The 21,251-nt window shown below is 36.3% G+C and overlaps 2 protein-coding genes and 1 long non-coding RNA gene across 16 annotated transcripts in view; 1 reads left to right on the top strand and 2 right to left on the bottom strand.

Annotated features, from left to right (window-relative positions):
• The window catches only part of LOC121889444, a 51,647-nt gene extending 39,976 nt beyond the window's left edge, over positions 1-11,671 (top strand). Inside the window, exons 1-4 of one of the 2 annotated variants that reach the window (XM_042401417.1) lie at positions 9,878-9,912; positions 10,005-10,060; positions 10,302-10,661; positions 10,921-11,671. In XM_042401417.1, coding sequence (XP_042257351.1) covers positions 10,012-10,060; positions 10,302-10,661; positions 10,921-11,099 — 588 coding nt within the window. In that variant the 5' untranslated portion in view covers positions 9,878-9,912; positions 10,005-10,011 and the 3' untranslated portion in view covers positions 11,100-11,671. Of the gene's footprint in view, positions 1-9,877; positions 9,913-10,004; positions 10,061-10,301; positions 10,662-10,920 lie in introns of those variants that run through there. The other variant, XM_042401416.1, reaches the window with a different exon arrangement.
• LOC121889443 overlaps positions 1-21,251 on the bottom strand; it is a 122,718-nt gene that overhangs the window by 9,244 nt on the left and 92,223 nt on the right. Inside the window, exon 1 of one of the 9 annotated variants that reach the window (XM_042401411.1) lies at positions 521-702. The exons of the other annotated variants lie outside the window; for them this stretch is intronic. The gene's annotated coding sequence lies outside the window, so the exon portion shown is untranslated. Of the gene's footprint in view, positions 1-520; positions 703-21,251 lie in introns of those variants that run through there. 9 annotated transcript variants of the gene reach the window in all.
• Positions 1,873-16,036, bottom strand: LOC121889452. Of its 5 annotated transcripts, none has more exons than XR_006093531.1 (6): positions 15,889-16,036; positions 14,740-14,857; positions 14,004-14,115; positions 13,844-13,924; positions 2,720-2,878; positions 1,873-2,615 (listed from the first exon to the last, which is right to left on the bottom strand). It is a non-coding gene; the product is annotated as an uncharacterized LOC121889452 (long non-coding RNA). The 5 variants fall into 5 exon arrangements; XR_006093532.1 differs by having other exon boundaries at positions 13,844-13,898; XR_006093534.1 differs by lacking the exons at positions 1,873-2,615; positions 2,720-2,878 and adding an exon at positions 3,693-3,760 and having other exon boundaries at positions 15,889-16,035.

Below are 21,251 nucleotides of genomic sequence, written 5' to 3'. Positions count from 1 at the left end.
ACAAGATGGCGCCAGAAATTCATGTTGTCACAGCAGCGACACATGAAGTGAAACCATCTAAACATGCACATTACAACCAATATGTTATAAAGTTTGATCCAGAACTAATAGAAAGAACTATGACAGCTAATTATTCTAAATTACTATCCGATTAGTTACAGAATTAATAAATTGTAAATTCATAACAGAAACAGTGAACCAGAAAATACTGACTTTATAAGATAGTTATCAAGGAGAACTGCTGCTACTAACCAAGATAAAATAATGTCATCACACATAATAATAATAATAATAATAATAATAATAATAATAATAATAATAATAGTAATAGAATAGATCAACTCATGTTGATTCTGTTTGTGGGAACAATATCTCAGAGGTCAATGTGCAGGAATATTAATATGTAAGCTGAATAATATTTAGATATTTTGATGAATACTGTAGTAAAACATGAAGTCAGTAACTGTTGTGAGAAGATTGACATAAAGCTCCAGAAACCCTCCACTCCTCCTCCTCTTACCTTTAACATTGAAACTGTCAGCAGAAGAAGAAGACGGAGCGAAATCGACCCAAAAAGCAAAAAAAAGGGTCAGTAAAGTTATTCCAACACGAAAGTAACATTAAATCTTTCCACGGAGATGTTTCAGTGGGTTTCAGTGAGGTTGTGTGAAGCTTGTCAATCTGAGTCTTCACCCGGACGGGTTTTCGTCTTAAAGTGCATTCAAAGTCACGCCCACTCCACTTTTTTTTTTACACAGTGAAGATTCTGATGATAAACTTTATTAATATTCAAACAGTTACAAAGTGATTTACAAGCTGCATCAATGAGTAGAATGTGGACAGATCTAGACAAGAGGTGTATTTATGTATTTCACTTATATCAGTTTTTAATGCTGTGAAAAATACAATTATTAATAAGTCATTAAAATATTGAAAGCATTGCAAATAACAGAAAACACAAACTAATGACTGTGATGAAAAGAACTCTGATAGATATTTAGGTTTAGAGGGAAAAATCACTATTTGGTGGAGCTGTTAACAACTCATAGACATGTGAAATGTGACCCCGACTACACGCTGCTTTATGTAAGACGTCAAAAGCCAAAAAGGTTGGAAACCACTGGTTTCATCTTTAACAATGTGTTGTATTTTAAAAGCTTGTTATATTATCCATTGTGTCAAATCTTCATCTGAAAAGTAACTAAAGCTGTCAAATAAATGTAGTGGAGTAGAAAGTACAATATTTCCCTCTGAAATGTAGTGGAGTGGAAGTATAAAGTAGCATCACATGAAAATACTCAAGTAAAGTACAAGAACCTCAAAATTATATTTAAGTGCAGTACTTGAGTAAATGTACTTAGTTACTTTCCACCACTGCTCGCTGTCTGGTTACCTGGTAGTTTATTGTGGTTAAAGTAAAGAAACATGTAGAGTCGACAGTGGACTGAACACATTTAATGAGTGATTCATGACATAATTAAACATTCAGAGATCATATGTTGAAAATAAAGAGAAATCAGATCCTCAAAACTGCTGCAAACACACAGCTAAAGATATCAAAAGTACAAAAAATAGAAAATACAATCCCTCCATGTTCCTACAGTCACAGTCATTTGACACAGTATAAACATGTCAAGCTTTACTTTAACATTGTAGAAAATAACAGTCACATTTTATGTTGAAGTTAGAAAGTGCTTCATAGAGTTAAAAGTGCTTTGCAGCATGATGTTCAAAGATTTCAACAAATTATTGCAATTAACTCATTTTTTTTTTTTTTTTACATCAAATCAACGTCATTAAAACAAGTTTGAACTTTAAATGAATGTGTTTGTCTTCTCCTCCAGGCTGCTGCTGCTTTCATTTGACTTCAGAATTATAATATATTTAGCTTATGTATTAAATATGAAATAGACACAATAAAACATGTACACATGCACATCATCACTGCATTCTTATAAGAATAATAAGCAGTAAATGTTTGTATGATAAGAAGTAAGTGAGGTACAAGTGCTGGTATGGAGCACAAGCTTGTTTCAGTGCAGAAACTTGTAACTTGTTTGAGAAATGAGCATCACAGTAAACAAGTATTTAAAAATAGTTTGGTTAATGTTAATGGTGATGCTGTTTTATTATTGCATATGATGCAGTTTAGAGACTCTGGACTTGAGAGTCGATGCTGAACAGCACAAACATCAAAGTCAGGAGGCAAAAAATAGATATTTTTGTAAATATGTGTTGTGAATTATTTCAGACTATTATTTTACAGTAACTTGGCTGCTGTGACACTTAGAAACAAAATGAATAAAAGCATCTAGTTGTTGACTGTGATGGATTACACATCATCATTAAGTTGAAGTTATTGTCTGTAAGTTGTATTAGAATCAGTGAGAGGAAGGAAAAACATCACAAAGAAGACAAGCTGACACACCAAACACTCACTTCTCTGATCAACACTGTTACTGTGAGGATGAAGTCAACCACACATTAATTATGATGTTTCCCTCTAGTAGTTTGGATCTGATGGAAGTGGTTCAGCTGAATGAGTTGATATGACTCACTCTTGGTACTGATCTTTATCAGAAGCTCAGTGAAGAAACTTCTGTCCTGGTCTTGATCTGTAGGATTGACACGAGACAACGATAAGTGCAAACAAAGTGATTTCACATACAAATCATAACACACAAAATAGTTCCATTTTAAACAGGAAAAGTAAACATACCTTCTTTTACCTCAACAAACGCATACTGCATCTACTAGAAATATTAGACCAGTAACTATTAGAACTCTGCTGTTTGCAGCTCCGAGAGTTGTTTTAACTTTGTTCCAATCATATGATCTAACTTCTTCTTCTTTGGACCTCCTGGCGTGTGTTTTACACCTGCAAGAAGACAGAAAACAAGTGTTTGTATCTGATATCAGGTGCATCAATCAATCATCAGTAGGTTGGAGAACATTTATATTCATTCAGCAAATGTTGAAATGAGGAACATAAATCAATTAGTAAGTATTCTTCTCACATAGAATGTTTTACAGTAACAGCAATCAGCTGCCAGTCATGTAACAATAATGACAGCATTTGGCCAGATGGTGGTGCTATAACAAAGCTTATTTACATATGAGCCAAAGGCTGCTGAGCTGCCTGACTTGATTGTAATTTAAATTTCAGGTTATGATGAGATGATGTGTCAGAAAACAACTTTTCTCTGTCTGAATAGACTCAGAAAGCCTTTTTTAATTCATGTTATCAGTGATGTACAGACTGGACTGATAAACTTTATGAGTGTGATTGCACTCAGCAGCCACTGTATTGTTAAAAATATGCTGTATGTGGACACAAACATCAGCAGGTTCAAACACAAACAATCCAGATTTTAATTTTGGACATGAACAAGTGTGAAATGTCACAAGTAGAAGAGTTGAACTTTGTGATAGCTGAATTTGTGGAATACAAGTACAATTATTATTATTCTCTGTCCTTTACAGCAGCTGTTGATCAGCCCAAACATCAGAAACCTACTGTGAGACGACAACCAGAGAGTCGGGGAAGGACTGATTGCAGCTTTTTTTAAAAAACTTTTTTGGACTCTACTTTGCCTTCAGACTTTGTTCTAAACTTGATGAGACAGAAAACATCTTTGCAGCAGAATAGGAGTTGTGTTTCTCAGAGATCAGACTTGTGTCTGTCACTGCATCTTTTTACCTTCTGGGTCCATGAAGCTGCTTTTTCCTGCACATCCAACCAGACCTCTGACCTTTTCACCTGAGAGAACCCAGCAGGATGAGAGTGTGAGAGAGGACAACATCTGAGAAGATGCATTTCTTGTTTCCTGAGCTGAGTCATAAAACCAAGAGACACAAACTCCAACACTCAGTCAAAACAAATCTTAGAAGAAGACTCAGAAAACCTGAATCAAATCCTGATTTTAGATGTTTTACATCAGTTAAAGAATTAATAAAAACTTGCTGGTCATTAAACACGACCTGCATGTTTTCAGCTTTTTTGTCGATCCAGAAAAATGTCAAAGACAGACAGAATATTTTAGCTTGTCTATAAAATATTTATTAAAAAGTATTTATTAATAATATTGCTGCTGTAGCATCTACGTACCTTCTCCTCATATCACCTGGTTATTAACCCTGATCTCAGCAGAGTTTTATATTTTTGTATTTATGATGTGATCTGGTGCTTTACTACAACCACAGAGACAAGTGGAGACAGTAACTTGATTGGCTGAGCTGCCCCATTTCGTTGCTCTGCATTTGGGCAGTCAGCTTTAACTGTGAAAGCCACAACTCAGTGGAATATCCTACCTGATGATATGAAGAACTGTAGTTCAATCAATACATTCAAAGCCAAATGAAAAAATCTACTAAAGACCAGTCAGCTGTGTGACCACTGAGTCTAAACTCCATCTGTGATCTTCTCATCAGCGCAGGTAGTCTTGCTTTTAATTTGACAAGTTTACATTATTCATTTCTAATTGACATTGTGGGTGTTTGTGATGTGCTGTTGTGTTCTGTATTTTGCTTTATACTGTTTGTTGTTATGTTGTTGTATGTTTTGATTGTGGGGGGCTGCGGATGCAAATTAGCTTTGAGCTAACTCCAGTGCAGTGCATCTTTTATGTTTATGACTGCACACTGTCCCAATAAATAAATAAATACAAATTAACACTAATATATATGAGCAAAAACTACAAATCAGCAAAAATTACAAATCAGCAAAAATTACAAATCAGCATATTCATAGCATCCTACAAATATGTTGTTCCTAGGTGTGTGTCCTTACTTGCTTTTAAACATTGATTTCTGTGTTCATTTAGTAACAGTGGTAAAGAATTCCATGTTTTCATCGCTCTATATACTACTGTGCGTTTAAGGAAATTAGTGCGTACCTTGGGAAGTGAAATCCGGCCTACTGTTGCCTGTCTAGTGGCATATGACAACAGGAAGTTACTGCAGTTAACCTGATGTAACAGCTACATGAGTCTCATGTTTTACCTGCAAGACTCGTGTTTTAATGCTGTTGTTCATCGTTTCTGATGTGAAAATGTCACACTGGACGATAGAGGAGGAGACGGTAGAGATGCTGGTATATGTCTGTTTAAACGGGAGTTCAACCGACTTCTCAGACAAATGCAGTTAAAAGTGCTGGTCTGTGGCCGAAAACAGCGGCAGCTGAGTTGATCTCTTTGAGTTACTGTTGACTGTGTGAAGCAGCTGCAGACAGAACTTATTATCATGTAGTAACATCTGAGTGTAGGACTCAGGTGAATCTTTCACAGCAGGAAACCTGGTTTCTGTAAATATGTGGGGATTCTAGACCAGGTTCTACATGTGAGCATAAGTACATTCTTCAACTATTGTCATTTTTGTGTCCCTGGCAGAAAGAAGAAAAACCAAAACACATTTCTCATTTTTTATTTTTGTCACACATAATCGACATCAACTGACACATATAAAATTGAAATGATAGATCAGTCATTGTTTTTATCATATAAAATGTGTCCTTTTATAAAGTCGTTTTTGTTATATTTCCTTTGTCCCTTGGCCGGATTTTGGACATTCAACCTTGCTTAATTTTGAATTTGATATTGATTTAATATTAAGTTAAAATACAAATGACACACAAAATGCCAATATTAATGAAATGCATCATGTGTTGAGTAGAGTCCAGCTGCTGTCCATCCCGACTCTCTGGTTGTTTCTAAGCTTTGGGCTGATCAACAGCTGCTGTAAAGGACATAAAAACTGTTATTAAATTATAATTCACTACTTCACTGGAGATACAATGTGCATATAAAAGATGTGAAGTTATATTAAATGTTTACATTGATCCATAAAAAACTGAAACGTTATATGATGCTTCTATTGAATGACTTCAATATAAAACATTCAATAAAACAATTAAATCAATTAGTTTATTAATGCATTAAACACCAAAAAATGGACAATTTTGATGGATTTTAAAAATTAGAAATAAAGTGCTCAAAAATTTGTTTTTTCTTCTGTGTCAACTCACCACTGATATTAAGCGAGAACTCTTTAACCTCCGTGGGCAGGAACACACCGTGGATCTTGAGTGTTTTGTTGAAGAAACGCCATTCCACCGAGATGTTCATGTTTTCTCCTGTCTGATAGTTTACAGTCATTCTTTGGGGATAAAACATTCCTGAGAAGAAAAGAAAGAGAAAAAGAGATTTAAAAAAAAATAATCATTTCAACATGGACACCAATAAGACTATAAGTCCTACACGCTGCCGCCATGTTGGAAAGATGCTCTAAATGTTTTATCACAGGCTGCACTCATCACATTTACTGTATTATTTATCTTTTACAATGCAAATAAATTCACATCAAACAACATCTTTAAGTGATAATCTGTGAAACTATCATAGTATTTGGTTTTATTTTTTATATTTTGGTGACACAGCACCCTGTTTATCATTCATAAGCAGCATATAAACCTTTAATAAATGTTAATAACACACTAAAATGTAGTTATAAGTGTTTATTACTGTTAGTATTAGTGTTTATTATACTCACTGAGCCACTGCTCAGTGAGCGCGAATCCTTGACAGTGAAGGATTCTGATTCGTCAGAATCAGCCGTCTGACTGAACTCAGTCAGCTCAGCTCAGCGCTGACTGAGTTCAGTGAGCGCTGGGCTGAGCTGACGGCTGATTCTGACGAATCAGAATCCTTCACTGTCAAGGATTCGCGCTCACTGAGCAGTGACTCAGCAGTTCACTCAGTGAACTGCTGAGTTCAGTCAGCTCAGCCCAGCGCTCACTGAACTCAGTGAGCGCTGGGCTGAGCTGACTGAACTCAGTGAGCGCTGGGCTGAGCTGACTGAGTTCAGTGAGCTCAGCCCAGTCAGTCAGCTCAGCCCAGCGCTCACTGAGTTCAGTCAGCTCAGCCCAGCGCTCACTGAACTCAGTGAGCGCTGGGCTGAGCTGACTGAACTCAGTCAGCTCAGCCCAGTCAGTCAGCTCAGCCCAGCGCTCACTGAACTCAGTGAGCGCTGAGCTGAGCTCAGCTCAGTGAGCGCGCGCTCACTGAGTTCAGAAAATATTGTCTGCATCTAGATGTTAGAATATAATGCAAAACATAACATACTAATATATAAAACTGCTTAATGGGGACAATAAATGAATATAAAATCAAATAATCATACAAAGTCATTTTCTCTTCATATTGCTAACGACAGATTTGCAGGTGAAGGAGACAGAAACACAGTCGGACTGTGAGATGTGTGAAGTCAGAAAACAACTTTTCTCTGTCTGAATAATGAACTGAAGATATGAAACTAACCGTAAACACATAAAGTCACAGTGATGGTCAGCAGGATCCTGAACATCATCTTGTCTCAAACACACACAGCACTTTAATGAAAACTGTTTTGGATGGAAAAGAATAAAAGAAAAGACAATCATACAAGGAGAAAATAATAAAAACACTATGACAAGAATGAAATGTAAAACCAAAAGAAACGGATTTAATTATCACAAAACTGAATACATATAAAAATCCAGCTGAGGTCACATCGTGTCAAACTCAATGATTTATAGATGATTTCATTTTTAATCCCAGTAAAGTTCTCTAAAAATGTCTTTAAATCAGTTTCTGACCTCAGGTTGTGATGATGAACAGTGGTGGAAAGTAAATTAGTACATTAAAATAGGATTTATCATGCAAGACTTTTACTTGTAATAGAGTATTTAACATTGATGTATTGATACTTTTACTCAAGTAAATGTAAAGATCAGAATACTTTCTTCCACCACTGATTATTGTTTATAGAAAACCGTCCATATGAAGTCTTACCGTTGCTGTTTGTTTAATTCCCTGATGAGAGTGAAGAAAGTCCCAAAGTCAAAGTTCTCTTGTCCAACTTTAAATCCTGAAGAGCTCTCATTGATATGAGGATAAAATATGTGTTGACAGATTTGTTAAAGTCGTTCTCTCTCTCTCTCTCTCTCTCTCTCTCAGGAAGAGAGGAAGGAAACAGGAAGAGAGATTTCTACAAAAGGGGCAGTAAATGTATGAATGTTACAGGGTAGTGGAATTTCGTTCACAACACGCCGGCGGAGACCCAGACTTAGAGAGAGAGAGAGAGAGGCCAAGCAAATAAGAAAATGCGTGTGGGTGAACTTCCTTCCACCCCTAGTTTTCCGTGTGTTTTCGCCCTCTTCCTCTTTTTGAGTGGCCTTTTTCACTTGCTGCATCAAGACTGAAGTTCTTTAGCGTGTTGTGAACGACTTTAACAGATCTGTCAACACATATTCTTCCCGCATATTAATGAGAGCTCTTCAGGATTTAAAGCTGGACAAGAGAACTTTGACTTTGGGACTTTCTTCACTCTCATCTGGGAATTAAACAAACACCAACGGTAAGATTTCATATGGACGGTTTTCTATAACCCATCATCAGTGGTGGAAGAAAGTATTCACATCTTTACATTGAGTAAAAGTACCAATACAGCGATATAAAAATACTCCATTACAAGTAAAAGTCTTGAATGAAAAATCCTACTTAAGTAAAAGTATATAAGTATTAGCAATAAAATGTAGTTAAAGTATTGCAGTAAAAGTAGTGGTTTGGTCCCTCTGACTGATATATTATTAGAAGTTTCCTTGAGGATTTTTAGGTGAGGTGGTAGACCAGTAGCTAAGTTTATAAGAATTTGAGTACTTTTAATATATGTGGCAAACGAAATGTTCAGGTTACATACAGACAGGTGTGTGTGTGCGCGGATGTGGCGGTAACACGAGTCAGAAAATGTGTCCAGAAGTGGTTTATGTCTGTGCTGTGTGTGAAAGTGTCACGATCTCGGCTGAGCCCTTTCCCTCTGCCTCCAAGTCTGGGTGTGTCTGTTCTCTGTATCTCTCTCCCTTCACACACGCCGCTCATTCAGGACTTACACAGCTGTCATGCATCTAGTCATCACTACCTGCTTTAAATACTCAGTCTACGAGTCCCTGTCGGATCGTTCCTAGTCTCGGTTTGTCCTGTTGGCAGGCTTCCGGCCACCTTTTCCTGGTGCATTCTGCTTGTATTGTTGCCTGACCTGCCAGTAGTTCTGTGTCTTGTCAAACTTCCAGCCAGCTCTTCCTCCCACCTACCCCCCATCTTTGTTTATTCAGTCACCAGATTGTGCATTAACATTAACCCTTTCATGCATAGTGGCCACTACAGTGGACAGCTGTTCAAAAGCCGTTTTCTTATATATGCATGGGGTTTTAATGGTATAGTTGCACATCAGCCAACTCAGTGGACTCGAGTGTGTCATCCCATACACTGTCATCCATTGGCCAGCCTTTGTAAGTGCAACACAAATTTCTCACAACCATTGACTGTAAAAACTCAAAACCAAGATGGCCGCCTGCCGGCCGGAAATACTCAGCTGCTCGGGAATATCTTGCCAATCCTTCTATAGTAATAGACCCTTGCAGGTAAATAAAATTTTGTAACATCAAGTAACAACTAAGGAGTAATACAATTGTCAAAAGTATTGATTTTATGTTGGGAGAAAATGACAATTAATCATCTGTCCACTAAGTTGGACAAACTCCTTGAAAAATAAGTTCAAATTTTTTTTTTCATGCCTAAAGAGGAATAAAAACACTTACGAAAAAAAATCCTGACTGAGCTTATCATAATTCATGCATGAAAGGGTTAATACTTGCAGTTATGTGTATGTGTATATATGTATATGTATGTATGTATGTATGTATGTGTATATATATATATATATATATATATATATATATATATATATATGTACAGATAGATAGATACAAATAGATTTTTACATTTGTTCATATTAAATCTGTAATTCCTATGATTTACAATTGAAATGACTAATGTTTGTGTGGTTTTAGTCCACATTGTTTCTGACATGAGAATCGAGGTTTGATGTTGTAGATTTTCCTTCTCACACCTGTGATGACTGAACTTTGACCTCATGTGTTGATGACTCCTCTCCTCTGTCTCCTCTCACAGGGAGAAGATGATCTTCAGGATCCTTCTGCTCATCAGCCTGACCTCCTGTGTCTGTGGTTAGTTTACATCCTCAGTTCATCATCCAAAAAGAGAAAAGTCAAAAGATTTGATGACTGTTATTGTAAAATATATCAGTGAAAACATCGACAGAACTATTAAAGTGAGAAGAAACTCTTCATTACAGTTGGGAAGATGCTCTATATTTAGTTATTGCTCAGATTGTATTTATTATTGGTATCAATCATGACCTTTTTACTGGTGTATTTTAAACACTTTCCCTCTCTGTCTCCTCAACAGGAACATTTGTAGTGAAAGTGACACAGACCTCCTATCAGGCAGAGGAGAACGACAACATCACACTGGAATGGATGTTTACAACCAAACCTGACAGTTCCTCCACCTCACTTTACATCTTCTGTGAACTGTTTACTGATGTTAAACCCTTGATCCTGTATCATGTACATGAGGGTGTTGAAGTTTCAGAGTCTCAGGATGGACAGTTTGCAGGACGAGTTCAGTGTGACAAAGACGCCCTCAGAGAAGGACGAATCAGACTTCATGTGTCCAGACTCAGGACTGATGACTCGGGTCTGTACCTGTGTGGAGTGAAAACAGATTATGGTGAAAGCTCTGACAGATGTCAACTCAATGTCACTGGTAAGTTGATTAAAGCCTTTTTTAATTCATGTTATCAGTGATGTACAGACTGGACTGATAAACTTTATGAGTGTGGTTGCACTCAGCAGCCACTGTATTGTTAAAAATATGCTGTGGACACAAACATCAGCAGGTTCAAACACAAACAATCCAGATTTTAATTTTGAACATGAAGTGTCAGAAGTAGGAGAGTCGAATGTTGAGATAACAGTATTTGTGGAATACAAGTACAATTATTATTATTTTCTGTCCTTTACAGCAGCTGTTGATCAGCTCAAACCTCAGAAACCTACTGTGAGACCACAACCAGAGAGTCGGGGAAGGATCGGCCTCTACGTTGGACTGACAGCAGCAGCTGTACTCACTGTCTGTGCTGGACTCTACTCTGCCTTCAGACATTGTTTTACTATAACGAAATCAGAAATCGTAGCAGTATAGAAGTTGTGTTTCTCAGAGATCAGACTTCTGTCTGTCACTGCCTCTGCTGACACTGTCCCAGTTTAGAGGTAGAGAGGGTGAAAACCTTTAGGAAGGCTCTCTAGCTGTCATCTGTATTTCAATAATGCATAGTGCATTTTTTAATGACCATTTTCTACAGTTATTTGCAATATTTGCAATAATCCATAGTGCACTTTATGAGAATTTCTACAGTGTTATTTGCAATATTTGCAATAATGTAGTATACTTTTATGACCTGTTGCTTGGTCAAGTCCAGATTGCTGATTTTTTGCACAATCCTGTGCTGTGCAATACTTATATACTTTGTGATTTTAATTTTTTAAATTTCAATTTAATTTAACTTTTTTCGTGAAGGGTGGACTAGCAAAGTAAGAATTTCATTTTATGGTGTAACCGCCCATGTTTACTGTGCACATGATGATGAACTTCTTGAATCTTGAATCTTTTGAGTCTGTATGTGTTAAAGTGTAATATCACTGATGACTGCTAGATGCTCCAACTGACTCCCATTCAAACGAGTCATTATGGTCTCAATCTGTAAATTCAGGCCCTCTGATAAGTGTGCTGGTGGTCATGTTGGAAATTATTGCTCTGTTAATAAGATTTGAAGACTTATAGTATCTTTGATGTCTGCTGTGTGGATGTTGATTGACAGCTGCTGCTCTCCTCGGCTCCCTGACACGGAGTCAGACTATTGTCACAATATTTCACTAAGTTTAATGTTACAGTCTACAGACACACCTGTCCTGACATCATCATATGGTGCTAATGGGGCACTCCAAGGTCTAGTCAGACCTGTCAGGAATAATATTTCTCACCTCTTCATTCTGTAAGATCTGTAGACCGTCATAGTTGTTTCAGTTATCACTGTATCAAGCACCATCACTGGAAACATGAAGACTTTACTGAGTTGGTTCAACTGTTATCAATCATCAGTCTTACAGAGAATCCATCAGAATTATAATTACTAGTTATTATTATGTTTAGATATTGTAAATAAATCTGTTTATATGAGAGAAGTTGTTGTGGCTCTTTTGTGTCTTTTGATATCAGAATCAGCAAAGTTCTCAAGAAACTACGTTCAGCAACAATGTGTTGTATTTTAAAAGCTTGTTATATTATCCATTGTGTCAAATCTTCATCTGAAAAGTAACTAAAGTTGTCAGATAAATGTAGTGGAGTAGAAAGTACAATATTTCCCTCTGAAATGTAGTGGAGTGGAAGTATAAAGTAGCATCACATGGAAATACTCAAGTAAAGTACAAGAACCTCAAAATTATACTTAAGTACAGTACCTGAGTAAATGTACTTAGTTACTTTCCACCACTGCTGGCTGTCTGGTTACCTGGTAGTTTATTGTGGTTAAAGTAAAGAAACATGTAAAGTCGACAGTGGACTGAACACATTTAATGAGTGATTCATGACATAATTAAACATTCAGAGATCATATGTTGAAAATAAAGAGAAATCAGATCCTCAAAACTGCTGCAAACACACAGCTGAAGATATCAAAAGTACAAAAAATAGAAAATACAATCCCTCCATGTTCCTACAGTCACAGTCATTTTACACAGTATAAACATGTCAAGCTTTACTTTAACATTGTAGAAAATAACAGTCACATTTTATGTTGAAGTTAGAAAGTGCTTCATAGAGTTAAAAGTGCTTTGCAGAAGAATTAAAACATTTCTATGGACAATTGAAAAAGTTGTTCAAAGATTTCAACAAATTATTGCAATTAACTCATTTTTTTAAAGTTTGAACTTTAAATGAATGTGTTTGTCTTCTCCTCCAGGCTGCTGCTGCTTTCATTTGATTTCAGAATTATAATATATTTAGCTTATGTATTAAATATGAAATAGACACAATAAAACAGGTACAAATACACATCATTACTGCATTCTTATAACAATAATTTTGTGCTTCATTAATGTTATACAAAAGTTTCTTCTTCTTCTTCAGAGAAAAACAGAGAAAGCAAAATGTGAAACTCATTTTTTTCCCTCTAAATAAATAGATGTTAGTTAAAGGGAACATTTGCACATTTACAGGTCTATGTTTTTATTCTGGGGCTCCACTGGAATATATTATATTTGCATGACTTATAGATCAAAAAACTCATTATTTATCTTATACTGACTCCTCAGTTCAGGCAGTTTTAGCTCATATGTGTGAACAACCTGATGTCAGTTTGGTGGGGAAGTAGAGGTAACGTTGCAATCAGAGCGTCCAGAGCAGGTTGAAGCTCTGACTTTTGTCTTGAAGGCAACATTTTTACATATGTGCAAGTTTTGGAACTTTGACCATGTTTAACATAGATATCCAACATTATAATACTATAAAAATAGACAGAAAATCATTTAAAAGCATGATATGTCCCCTTTAACTAATCAGCCTGATCAATGTTGTAGTTTAATCTCATTCATTGTTTGTCCTTCTTGACAGTTTCAGTTCATGTCGATGTTAAAACCAGTTTACAAAGATGTGAAAATGGCATGGAACAGTAAATTCTTCACAGTAAATATACTGATTTTTTGTCAACATGTTGTCACATGTTGTTGTATTATTATTATTACCACGTTAGCCATGTGGTGCAGTGGTTTATGTGATACATCTGAATGGCCAAGTAGCAAATAAAATACATTTGTAGCCTTGAAATCAGATTTGTGCATCAAATTATTTGTATATGAGTTACCATGGTAACAGCTCACCATGTTGCTTACCTTCAGTTATCTTGGGTGTGGTGAGGAACACATGGCTGGTCCCTCCATGAGGCGTCTGAGTCACATTCAAGACAAAATGTTCTGTTGATGTAAATCAGCAGGTTACTCTCAGACTCTTCCTAATGCAACATATTTACTAGTTAGAGTTCTACTGACTCACCAGAGGTCTCCAGCACCATCTTTTCAGGATCTGTACTGAGCCTTAAACATCAAACTAACCACAGACAGAGGAGGCCAGAACGAGGAGCAGCAGGATCCAGATCATCTTCTCCCTGCAGAGAGGAGACAGTTTTATTAGAGGATTTTATTCAAACAGGACAGCTTGGTAGATCACTGGCATCCCTGAATTTAAATAAGTGCATCCTCAGCATGATGAGTTCTCCTGTTAAGGTTTGTAATGTTTATAAATCAGTGAAAATAAAATTTAAAGCCACATTAAAGTATCATTTTGTGAATTTCTGTTGTATAAATGGAATAATATATTTTATAAATCAGGATAAAAGCACTTTAAAGTATTTTCTTCTAATTTTGAAAGCATGTGGTTGAATATTTTCTCAGTATTAAATCCCAAGTGACAGATCATTAAATGCAAATAATCAAACAATATTTAAAAACTGCAATAATTCAGTTCTGACACTTTGTCTTTGTGTGTAATGTTATCATGACTCTAAGTTGTTGGGAAAGTACATTTTTCCAGCCCTTAGATGATGTTTAAACACACACATGTGACTCCAGTTAATGAATAAAAACACAATGAGCTCTGTGAGCCTCCAGCTTTAAAAGCTCCTGTTAACATTAGTTAGTTAACATGAATCCAGCACCTTGTTTCATATTATTCTGTATACATTTATTTCAGATAGTAGCATTTATAAAAACAACATTAATATAAATCTTACCTGTTCTTGTGAGATGTTTTGTCTGTCAGCTGTTCTCAGGAACCATGAACAAGCAGGTGAGGATGAAGTTTTCCTGCTGAACAACTTGCTGGATGCATTGAATCAACCTGATGTTTACCTGGAAATGAAACACAGTTGTTTAAAATAATGTCATTTCTTTCTGTCCTTCAACTTGATAAATTCTAGTCAACTTTCCACAGTTACCAGAGATACTAAACACATCGATGGTTATATTGATGGTATTTATGGTCTAAAGTGAATGTTAATGAAGATTTATGAAAACAAACAACTTCATTCAGAGTCATATTGATGTTTGTTGATACAGATTTACATGTTTGAATTTGACATCATGTCCTCTATTCACACATACAAGTTTCCAAAAACTCACTGCAACAGTTTCAAGCTTTCATTTATCTCAATAAGACAATAAGAACTGTCTGTTGATTCTTCACACTTTATTTCTCTTATCTTTATTCTTCTTTTAACAAACATCCTTATTGTCTGAATCGCGTGTACAGCTCTGGCACTTTTAATGTCTTTTGTTGTCTTGTTGTGTTTTTATTGTGTGACAATAAAGATCTGAACTGAACTAGACAACAATGACATTAAGTGATGTATTTGTGACACCGATACATCTGGAGGAAACTCTACAGGTGCAGGTTTATGTATCTCTGAATATGTTCAACATGTTCAGCAGTTTAACCGCTTAAAGATTAAAGTGGTTGCTTCATTTCCTTGTTGTGCACTTGAACTCAGCAGCGACTGCGCAGCAACAATTTCTATCCAAACAATTATCAATAAAGAAGAACTTTGTTAAAACAAAGTTTTAAAAAATATAGAGAAAGATTTTAAAGTGTATCCAAACTTTTGTCTTGTACTGTATATATAAATATTTGTATTTCCTGCTGAATGTGCGCACTGTCCTCCTGTCATCAACTCTTGTTAAATCGTCTTCAGAGCAAATACTGGAGGAGATTAATAAGAAATCTTCAATAAAACATCAGAATTAGAGCTGATATGAATCGATTTTCTAATCTGCGTCGATGTTGGATGAATGTGTGTAATACATGTGAACAAACGATCAACAGTAATGAAGAAACATGAGTTCAGCTGTAATTCAATGTTTTAGATCAACTGTATGTTACTTACTTGTTTAGAGGCGAGCGAGCAGAGATCTGTTCCTCTTTATGTCACCTGAATTATCAGCTGCACATACGAACTGCTTCACTACACAACAGTAAATGTGTCAGATGAGGAAGTAGCTGAGTCTGTTTGAAACTGAGTCACATGACCAGTGGTTTCATTTAGAGGACTGAAGACGAACTGCGATCTTAAAATACATAAAAGTCAATACAGAGCAGCACTGGTAGATTTATAGGCTACTTTAATATCTGACATTTGTGCAGACGTTTCCTTTACAATAGTACAAAGTAATTAAAGAATAAAATAATACAGAACACAAATACAGATACATTAAACGTAACGTATAATAGAAAAATATATACAAAAACCAACAAAATTGCACATTTCAGAAGTGAGATCAATGTAACAGACTCACATTCAGATGATGTTATAAGAAAAGCAGATAAATTAGATAAAAGAGTGATAGAAAAATAATATATAAATAAAGTTTTTATTTTTTTTAAAAAATTATGTACATCAGAGAACGACGATTGGTTAGTTTTAGTCTCCTCCTCCTCCTCCTCCTCTTACCCTTTAAACCCAAAATGAGCTCTGATAGGCTAGCGGCTCATCTTATAGCGTGTTCCTGTTCCTGATTCGCCGGTAAAATTTACATCTGGCGCGGGAGTAATTCAAACCGTCTTCCTCACCTCACTCTGACGCAGCTTCTGATCTACAAGCTTCGCACAACCTCACTGAAACCCACTGAAACATCTCCGTGGAAGGATTTAATGTTACTTTCGTGTTGGAATAACTTTACTGACCCTTTTTCGCTTTTTGGGTCGATTTCGCTCCGTCTTCTTCTTCTGCTGACAGTTTCAATGTTAAAGGTAAGAGGAGGGGGAGTGGAGGGTTTCTGGAGCTTTATGTCAACCTTCTCACAACAGTTACTGACTTCATGTTTTACTACAATATTCATCAAAATATCTGAATATTATTCAGCTAAAACATGAATATTCCTGCACATAGACCTCTAAGATATTATTATTTTTGTTGTTGTTGTTATTATTAGTAGCAGTATTCTTCTTCTTCTTATTATTATTATTATTGCCACTTTGACTTTACTGAGTTTTAAGCTGTTAATCTGATAGTAATTTAGAATAATTAGCTGTCATAGTTCTTTCTATTAGTTCTGGATCAAACTTTATAACATATTGGTTGTAATGTGCATATTTAGATTTGTTTCACTTCATGTGTTGCTGCTGTGACAACATGAATTTCTGGCGCCATCTTGTGACAGAAATACATGACTGCAACAGAAGCTTTTTAATGTTAAATTTATTCAGTTTGATGTTGTAGATTTTCCTTCTCACACCTGTGATGACTGAACTTTGACCTCATGTGTTGATGACTCCTCTCCTCTGACTCCTCCAACAGGGAGAAGATGATCTGCAGGATCCTTCTGCTCATCAGCCTGACCTCCTGTGTCTGTGGTTAGTTTACATCCTCAGTTCATCATCCAAAAAGAGAAAAGTCAAAAGATTTCAGGACTTTTGTTGTAAAATATATCAGCAGAACTATTAAAGATAACAATACAGTTGGGAAGATGCTCTATATTCAGTTATTGCTTAGATTGTATTTATTATTCATGACCTTTTTACTGGTGTAATTTAAACACTTTCCCTCTCTGTCTCCTCAACAGGAACATTTGTAGTGAAAGTGACACAGACCTCCTATCAGGCAGAGGAGAACGACAACATCACACTGGAATGGATGTTTACAACCAAACCTGACAGTTCCTCCACCTCACTTTACTTCTTCTGTCAACTATTAACTGATGTTAAACCCTTGATCCTGTATCATGTACATGAGGGTGTTGAGTCTCCAGAGTCTCAGGATGGACAGTTTGCAGGACGAGTTCAGTGTGACAAAGACGCCCTCAGAGAAGGACGAATCAGACTTCATGTGTCCAGACTCAGGACTGATGACTCGGGTCTGTACCTGTGTGAAGTGAAAACAGATTATGGAAGGAGCTCTGACAGATGTCGACTCAATGTCACTGGTAAGATGATTAAAGCCTTTTTTAATTCATGTTAGCAGTGATGTACAGACTGGACTGCTAAACTTTATGAGTGTGGTTGCATTCAGCAGCCACTGTATTGTTAAAAATATGCTGTATGTGGACACAAACATCAGCAGGTTCAAACACAAACAATCCAGATTTTAATTTTGAACATGAAGTGTCAGAAGTAAGAGAGTTGAATGTTGGGGTCACAGTATTTGTGGAATACAAGTACAATTATTATTATTTTCTGTCCTTTACAGCAGCTGTTGATCAGCCCAAATCTCAGAAACCTACTGTGAGACCACAACCAGAGAGTCGGGGAAGGATCGGCCTCTATGTTGGACTGACAGCAGCAGCAGTTGTACTTGTTGTCTTTGCTGGACTCTACTCCTTCAGACTTTGTTTTACTAAATCTCGTGATTTAGTAAAACTGGACTCTATTTTGTCTTCAGACTCTGTTCTACCAGATGAGACAAAAAACATTGATACAGCAGTATAGAAGTTGTGTTTCTCAGAGATCAGACTTCTGTCTGTCACTGCATCTTTTTACCTTCTGGGTTCATGAAGATGCTTTTTCCTGCACATCCAACCAGACCTCTGACCTTTTCACCTGAGAGAACCCAGCAGGATGAGAGTGTGAGAGAGGAGAACAACATCTGCATGAAGTTCTGCCTGATCTGAGGAAGACTGTTTCCAGACAACACAGCCGTCTGACAGTCATCCCTCATGAGGACTGTCCCTGCAGCTTATTGTGATGATGAGGAGTTCCAAGCTCTTGTCAGAAATAATATTTCTCATCTATTCAGGTTGTCAGGTTTCCAAAATCTAATTTAACAATGAATTATTTTTCCTCATGTACAGTTTATAATGTTTATAAAATTAATCCCTGTTTATATGAGAGAAGTTGTTGTGACTCTTCTGTATCTTTTAAACCAGCAATGACAGCATAATTGTGCATCCTGATCTTTAATCCAACCCAGTGAACGAGTTGTGATGTACAAACTTCAAACAAGTTACAAGTATGCAAGTAGTTTTAGCCAAGTTACTACTAATCACATATAATTTACTACTTGTTACTACTCTAAGTATGCCGCACTGTTATGTATTTATACATGTTCTTCACTGGATTATGACTCCATAAATTAAGAAGTCCTTCACACTTTAGACAAACTCAACACAGATTCTGTAGTAAGAGTTCATGTGAGGCTCTGCTCTCAATCTTTATTGACACAAAAGGTAAAACATCTTGTTTTATTGTGATCTTCACACAAAGCAGAAACACAAAAATGGATGTTAATGGAAAAGCAGATACAATATAAAAAATAGTTACAGAGAAAGAATTTAATGTGAGCAAAAATAAAAACAATTTTGTATCAAAAATTGCTTAAAACACCGAGAAGTTCAATTAGATTTCTGAAAAATCTCAATCAGCAAAGACAAATCCTAAAAAAGTGCTGCAGTATTGATAAAGAGAATAAAAACAATTTGTTTGGAGTTGAAGTTGGAAAAAAACTTTAAAAAATGGATTCCTTAATTTATACGTCTTGATTTCTTACTGTAATATGTTGGGTTGGGTAAGTTTTCTTCAATCCGCCACTGGACTGAGTAGAAATCTTATTTGACAGGCAGAGAGTGAATGAATAAACAGCCAGTACAGATATAGCTGCTGCTGTCAGTCCCAGTCCACAGTGGAGGCCCATCCTTCCCCGACTCGCTGTGTTTGGTCTCTCAGGTTCAGGCCAATCCCTCGCTGCTGTGAAGACACCAAACACATCTGTGTCATTCATGTGAAGAAACAACATTGCCACTGTATTGTTAAAAATATGCTGTATGTGGACACAAACATCACCAGGTTCAAACACAAACAGTCAAGATTTTAATTTTGGACATGAACAAATGTAAAGTGTCACAGGTAGAAGAGTTGAACTTTGTGATAGCTGAATTTGTGGAATACAAGTACAATTATTATTATTTTCTGTCCTTTACAGCAGCTGTTGATCAGCCCAAACCTCAGAAACCTGCTGTGAGACCACAACCAGAGAGTTGGAGAAGGACTGATCGCAGCTGTACTTTTTTATTTATTTATTTTTTTTAACTTTTTTGGACTCTACTTTGCCTTCAGACTTTGTTCTAAACCTGATGAGACAGAAAACATCTATCCAGCTGTATAGGAGTTGTGTTTCTCAGACATCAGACTTCTGTCTGTCACTGCATCTTTTTACCTTCTGGGTCCATGAAGCTGCTTTTTCCTGCACATCCAACCAGACCTCTGACCTTTTCACCTGAGAGAACCCAGCAGGATGAGAGTGTGAGAGAGGAGAACAACATCTGAGAAGATGCATTTCATGTTTCCTGAGCTGAGTCATAAAACCAAGAGACACAGATTCCAACACTCAGTCAAAACAAATCTTAGAAGAAGACTCAGAAAACCTGGTGTATTTTAAACACTTTCCCTCTCTGTCTATTTATTAACTGAATCAAATCCTGATTTTAGATGTTTTACATCAGTTAAAGAATTAATAAAAACTTGCTGGTCATTAAACACGACCTGCATGTTTTCAGCTTTTTTGTCGATCCAGAAAAATGTAAAAGACAGACAGAATATTTTAGCTTGTCTATAAAATATTTATTAAAAAGTATTTATTAATAATGTTGCTGCTGTAGCATCTACGTACCTGCTCCTCATATCACCTGGTTATTAACCCTGATCTCAGCAGAGTTTTATATTTTTGTATTTATGATATGATCTGGTGCTTTACTACAACCACAGAGACAAGTGGAGACAGTAACTTGATTGGCTGAGCTGCCCCATTTCGTTGCTCTGCATTTGGGCAGTCAGCTTTAACTGTGAAAGCCACAACTCAGTGGAATATCCTACCTGATGATATGAAGAACTGTAGTTCAATCAATACATTCAAGGCCAAATGAAAAAATCTACTAAAGACCAGTCAGCTGTGTGACCACTGAGTCTAAACTGCATCTGTGATCTTTTTTAATTTGACAAGTTTACATTATTCATTTCTAATTGACATTGTGGGTGTTTGTGATGTGCTGTTGTGTTCTGTATTTTGCTTTATACTGTTTGTTGTTATGTTGTTGTATGTTTTGATTGTTGTGGGCTGCGGATGCAAATTAGCTTTGAGCTAACTCCAGTGCAGTGCATCTTTTATGTGTATAACTGCACACTGTCCCAATAAATAAATAAATACAAATTAACACTAATATATATGAGCAAAAACTACAAATCAGCAAAAATTACAAATCAGCATATTCATAGCATCCTACAAATATGTTGTTCCTAGGTGTGTGTCCTTACTTGCTTTTA

The sequence above is a fragment of the Thunnus maccoyii genome, chromosome 22, assembly GCF_910596095.1.
Source record: "Thunnus maccoyii chromosome 22, fThuMac1.1, whole genome shotgun sequence".
In the NCBI taxonomy this organism is placed as follows: Eukaryota; Metazoa; Chordata; class Actinopteri; order Scombriformes; family Scombridae; genus Thunnus; species Thunnus maccoyii.
This window is presented reverse-complemented; position numbering and strand designations above follow the sequence as displayed.